The following is a 6,519-nucleotide window of genomic DNA, read 5'->3' on the forward strand; positions in this document are numbered from 1 at the left end:
TACAGAGATCCATCTGCACAATGAAGCTTTGACACCTTCTCTTTCAGGCAAGAGCTGCCTGTGCCACAGTGGGCTGAGGGACCCTTGGTAACAGTGTGGCACAGGGGGCTATAGTGGGAAGGACAAATGAGCAGAAATTGCCTCCTCACCCTTCTGTGAGTATTCCAAAGGTTCTACCAGGAATGGGATGGCTTCCCTCTTGAAAAAGCCTGCGGGGAAGACTGGGATAAGAAGGGGAATGAAGCAAAGACCTGCTCCACAAACTCTGCTTTTGATTTCCTGCATCCCAGTCTGAGTTTAGTCCAATAATAAGAATACACTTAGGAGGAAAAGCCATTTCCAATATATTTCAGCTTTTTCTATTAACTTGGTGCTGAATATCAAATTTGTTAACACTGCCTATGTTTTGCTCAACATGACAATAGGTACGGACTTGGTAATAATAATAACAACAACATTTGATTTATATACTGCCCTTCAGGACAACTTAATGCCCACTCAGAGCGGTTTACAAAGTATGTCATTATTATCCCCACAACAAAACACCCTGTGAGGTGGGTGGGGCTGAGAGAGCTCTGAGAGAGCTGTGACTCGCCTAAGGTCACCAAACTGGCTTCAAGTGGAGGAGTGGGGAATCAAACCCGGCTCTCCAGATTAGAGTCCTGTGCTCTTAACCACTACTCCAAACTGGTGGGGTAGCTGAGATGAGTTTTTACCAAGAACAAATTCATGAACTACTTTTGTGGAATAGTTATGACTACATAGGTATTTCCCAATGCCTGACTCCCAGGGCTTTTTTTCAGGGGGAACACGGAGGAACGGAGTTCCGGAACCTCTTGAAAATGGTCACATGGCTGGTGGCCCTGCCCCCTGATCTCCAGACAGAGTGGAGTTGAGATTGCCCTCTGTGCCGCTGAGCAGCGCGTAGGGCAATCTAAACTCCCCTCTGTCTGGAGATCAGGGGGCGGGGCCACCAGCCATGTGACCATTTTCTCTGAGGGCACCCACTGAGTTCCACCACCTCTTTTCCCAGAAACAAAGCTCTGCTGACTCCCATACCATACGAGTAATGTATGAATGTTTTGATCACGTGTGTGATTCTCAAGCTGGAAACAGTGGTCTTGGATGGGGACACTGGTCTCAGGAATAGTCACATGATTTGATAACCTTCATGATCGAGACATCCACAAATCACTTGGGAAGCATGGGGCGGACTTCTGGAAATGTCTATTAATCAAAGATAATGTCTGAATTGCAATTCATGTATATTTATTATGCACATTAATGTGTCACCTTTTTAAAAAGAAATCAAACCGAGCTCCAGCATTCTAGTACACAAACATGAGCCTGAACTTCACTGTGGTATTCAAGCCAGTTGTTTTAGAGGAACCAATTTTCTCCCATGAATTTTAGGATGCACGTGGCCTTATCAAAAACAAAACAAAAAGTATGAAGTGGCAGAAAGTCAATTCCATTTCTGATTTTCTTTCCTTCCCTCCTTCCCCCTCGTGGTTTATGTTAATCATGAAGCACCATCTGGAGTTGAATATTTTAGTGTAATATAACATTGAGGAGGGAAAGGTATGCTTTTAGTGATATTGTCTTCTTCCCCCCCCCTTGATTTCTATGGCAAAGAAAACACATGCACATGTCAGAGCACATGCTTGGAGCATCAAAGGTTCTCTGGCATCTTCAGTTAAAAGAATATCATCCCAAGAAACAACTAGGAAAGCTACTTCTAGACAGAGGAGACGATATTAGGCTATACGGTCTATATAGCGCAAAGCAGCTATATAGGTTTTCATTGCATACCATGAAATTCAGTTTTGCTTACCAACCTAGGTTAATTCTGCCTAGAATTGGTTTGTCTTGCTTGACTTGGACAGAAGCAGACAAAAATGCAACACAAACACCCATGATAGGAATAATGCTGAGCAGTGCAGTGTTCTGTAACCCTACACAGGAGAAAGTCAAGGACAATGCAGGGTCTGTGATTTTCAGGAGTAAGGATTCTGCTGACCTATTCTACAGCATTCTGCAAAATGCATAAAGAGACTCAAGGTCATCATACACTACATTAAAGCAGTACACGGTACCAGCATTCCATAAATACTAAATACTCTGTGTATTTCCAAGCAGTAGTGATTACTGTTTGTACACAGGCATATTTACAAGGCGCTAAGAGATCAGAGCCCCCATTTTGTTAGGGAAACAGAGGGGTCAGAGCTAAATGTATTTACAGTGTAATCTAAACAGAGTGGTATTCTTCTAAACACACTGATTTCAATCAGTGTAGAGTCATGGGGTTGGAAGGGACCTCCAGGGTCATCTAGTCCAACCCCCTGCACAATGCAGGAAATTCACAGCTCCCTCCCCCCCACACACACACACACATACCCCAGTGATCCCTGCTTCATGCCCAGAAGATGGCAAAACACCAAACTGGCCTGGGGAAAATTGCTTCCTGGGGCTGGAACTCTGGTTAAGTTTGCACTGAAAGTGATGCTATACCCATCTGGTAACCATGAAAGACCAAGTTTAGGCAACTCATGTAGAGCCCATATGCAAAAAGTTATGATTATCAAGAGAAAAGCCTTCCTTTCTGCCACTTGTATCCCTAGTTGCCTCATATTAACCATGTAATGTGCAAGTCAGGTCTCCTCATAGGGTAGTTTGCACTCAGAAACCAGTGTGAAGATTTCCAAAGCAGTCGACTGCCAACTGCAGCTGGGCTGTTGAACAACTCTGGCCATGTGTTTGGAATTTGTGAGTACTCTATCCAGCACCTGCAAGGACACTAGAAGCCCATCTTCAATGACACATGGAGAAAACATTTTCTGTTTTAGCCTAGCTAGATCAGAGCCAAGCTACAAGTGACGCCTGACACAGGTTGGACACTTGTCAGCTTCCCTCAAGTTTTGATGGGAAATGTAGGCATCCTGGTCTTGCAGCTGTAATGGAGAGCCAAGCCGTAAGACCAGGACGCCTACATTTCCCATCAAAACTTGAGGGAAGCTGACAAGTGTCCAACCTGGGTAAGGCGTCACTTGTAGCTTGGCTCTCAGACAGCAGAGGGGTATGTTAAGTCCTTAAATGCACAAAGCCAAAACCCAGCAGAGGTGTCAGAGGATTGCGCAGCAGAGTTCCAGCTCACCACTGCTACGCACCATCTGTATCTTCCATTACTAATAATAGGAATCATATGTGCTTATCAAAGCATAAGCAGGCGTCTTTGATCGCAGCATTTGTTCCCACTTAAACTTAAGCTATCCAGCATAACAGCACATGCTTCTTTTCCACACCCCATAGCTCAGCTTTCCCATTTACGACGGTGAAACACAGGGGCTTTCTCATCTCACATTTTGTGCATCCTGTTTCCATTACTTTGATATGTTAGAAACAACTTTGTTTGGCAAGGAAAGCACGCAGACACACGTATGTTTTGTGGTCATTACAACTGGCTGCAGTTTCGGTTCTCCAAATGTAAACAGGCTTTGTACTATAACCAAAAAGAGATGCTACAGAATAAACAGGGTGCCTATAAGCAGAGGTGTTTGTATCCATGGCCATCCCCAAGAAACTCTTACCCACAAGGGACATCAAAAGTTAATGATACTAGAATTAAGGTAAAGGTAAGTACCCCATGCAAGCACCGAGTCATTACTGACCCATGGGGGGGGGCATCACATCACGACGTTTTCTTGGCAGACTTTTGTTACCGGGTGGTTTGCCATTGCTTTCCCCAGTTATCTATACTTCCCCCCTCCCCCCAGAAAATTGGGTATTCATTTTACTAGCCTTGGAAGGATGGAAGGCTGAGTCAACCTTGGGCCGGCTACCTGAACCCGGCTTCTGCCAGGATCGAACTCAGGTCGTGAGCAGAGCTTGGGCTGCAGTACTGCAGCTTACCATTTTGCACCATGGGGCTCCTGATACTAGAATTATCAAGCTGTTTCTGAATAATTACCACCCTGTCCTAAGCGAGGCCTGATTGCTATAATCTGTGTAAAACAATGTTCAGTGCTCCAGTTATTAAGGGAAACACATCACTCTAAGTGGCTGCAAGTTTTCCAACTTCACCACTAGAACATTTATTGTAAAATACTTCTTCATAACCCATTAAACCAACTCACAGTCTTCCTTTCTTGTCTCAGAGGAAGGAATTGAAGCACAAGCAAAGGATACGGAACACAGATTCCCCTTTCTGGATCAGATCAAAAAGGTCCATCAGGTGCTATATTATGTTGCATGAAGCGTCCAGTCATGATGGCTCTGGAGAGTTCACAAGCAGAACATGAGCCTCCATGTTCAGAGGCAGTGTTCTGTCAGATACCAGATTCTGGGAGCAAGTCACATGGGAGACATGATGTGGCTGTCATGCAGATGTGCAGATTTCCCAGAGCATCTTGCTACCCATGGATGAGAAAAGGGATGTTGAATCTGACCCAGCAGGGGTCTCTACCACCTCTGGACATAAGGGGATTGATTTTGGTTGCCACAGATAATAGCCACTGATAGATCTACCGTTTATTAATTTTGAAGCCATCTAAGCTACCAGTCTCCACATGCCATGTAGTAGCAAGTCGCATAGATTACACAGGTGTAGGAGTATTTCTTTCTCACACATACAATATTTTAAGACTGAAACACGCTGAAGCCTGCCTTCTGACATCTCTCTCTCTCTCTCCCTCTTAATTTAAAAAAAGGTGACCCATTAAGTACCAATTATGGAGCATTTGCTCCATGCAAATACCAAAGTTAAAACTTCACACCTGCTCCCCTCCCCACGTCCCACCCTGACCTCTTACTCTGCTAGCAGTCTGCCGTCTACTGTTCAGAAGCCAACATAACCAGCAAATACCACCCGATATAAGAAAAACTCTTTCCCATCTGGAAACCCCTCCAATCAATGTACTTTTTTACCAGGGTGTGTGTGTGTGCGGCAGTGATGTTTAAAACCAACCCCTATGAATATTGCTTGTCTTTTTCTATTACAGCTGAGGTAACTAGAAGTTCTCAAGGGACAGATCAGAGCAGCCTGATTAAAACTATTTAAAGCAAAACTGTAACACCACATCCCGACTGTCAGTCCCTGCATCTCTCTTTCTCCCATATACAGCCCCCATCAGAAGTCAATAGATAACTTAATGTAATCCTTGAAGGTCAACACACTCTGGATTTTCCACATAACCTTTGCTATACTCCAGAACTACAAAAACAAACAGTAAAACTACATCTTTGGAGCCGTTTGTAACCCCCCCCCCCCAAATTTGCCCCTATGCAAAAAGTGTAGCGAATTGGAACATTTTCCATACCTGAGAACAAGCTGTCTTCGCCATCCCCAGATCGTCGAAACCGATTGGCTGTAAATCCAATGCAGATGTTTACCCCGACAGCAAAAGTGAACAAGGATATTAGCTGGAAACAGAGCGAGAGAGTGCAGCGGTGAGCAAGCTGGAGACACCAAGAGCCAGTTTTTTTTTTAAAAAAACGGGACAACCAACATTTATGATTAAAATAGAAAATAACCAGCTATTTAATGTTCCCTTTTCGCCACAGTTCCTATTACTGGAACACCAAATGAGAGAGTCGCAACTTCAGAAGGGGATTGATGAATAAAACATCTCGCATTCGAAACTCAAACATCTCTTTTCATGCAAGGGTTTTTTTCTTTCTCCCCCCTGCCCTCAAGAGACATCAGTTGCTCCTCCTCAGAAAGGGGGGGGGGGAAGCCAAACCCGCTCCTACCTGATGCAACTGCAAACAGTTTTTCTTAGCCATATTAAGAGATTTCTTGAAAAGCCTGCACAGTGGGTTCTTCTCTTTCCCTTTAAACTGAGCGCAGGACTCTTGTTTGCTCGGCTCCTTCTATTAGCTGCAGCTAATCCCACCTGGTGAGGTTGACAGCCTCAATTTGATTTGTCCAGGGGGAGATTTCATCACGTTCCACTCTCAAATCGCAGCTCTCGTGTGCAAGAAGCTGGAGGCATCATCCTTCTGGCTTTCCCCTCCCCCTCCAAGCACACACACGCACACACTTTTATGTGGTTTCCTTTGGCAACACAAGATTTTCTGATGTGACTGTAACCAACAAACAGTTCATGCTCATTGTATTCTTCTCGCTTCTGTAGGAAGGGTTGAGAGAATCCAAATGCCTGCATTATTTTTTGTGTCATTCTGTTAAAAGAGCAGGAAAAGCTTATGATCTGCAGCAGTTTTTTAAAAAGCAAAATGCTATATTTGAAAGAAGAAGGGAGCTCTCTGATTCTCAAAAGCTTACACCCTGAAAATCTGAATCTCTAAGGTGCCGCTGGACTCAAATCCTGCTAGATTTTAAAATGCCTCTCCGCGGCAAAACTCTAGCGCTTTCAAATCACTCGTGCATGGCTACCAGACTCTGACTGTTTTCAGGGCAATCCAATAGAGAGTTAAGCCATTCTGAGTCCACTGACTTCAATGGGCTTAGACTGGGGTAACTCATCATAGGATTGCACTGTTAATCACCAATATGAATGGCAG

At 44.3% G+C, this 6,519-nt stretch overlaps 1 protein-coding gene across 5 annotated transcripts in view; it reads right to left on the minus strand.

The window, feature by feature from the left end:
• ENPP2 (ectonucleotide pyrophosphatase/phosphodiesterase 2) overlaps positions 1–5,949 on the minus strand; it is a 103,881-nt gene extending 97,932 nt beyond the window's left edge. For 2 of the 5 annotated variants that reach the window (XM_054984607.1, XM_054984604.1), the window contains exons 1-2: positions 5,749–5,949; positions 5,316–5,418 (exon numbers count right to left, since the gene is read on the minus strand). In XM_054984607.1, coding sequence (XP_054840582.1) covers positions 5,316–5,418; positions 5,749–5,781 — 136 coding nt within the window. In that variant the 5' untranslated portion in view covers positions 5,782–5,949. The remainder of the gene's footprint in view (positions 1–5,315; positions 5,419–5,748) is intronic. The other 3 variants (XM_054984605.1, XM_054984606.1, XM_054984608.1) reach the window with 3 other exon arrangements.
• Between the last annotated feature and the right edge of the window lie 570 nt (positions 5,950–6,519).

This window comes from Eublepharis macularius, chromosome 7 (assembly GCF_028583425.1).
Source record: "Eublepharis macularius isolate TG4126 chromosome 7, MPM_Emac_v1.0, whole genome shotgun sequence".
Taxonomy (NCBI): Eukaryota; Metazoa; Chordata; class Lepidosauria; order Squamata; family Eublepharidae; genus Eublepharis; species Eublepharis macularius.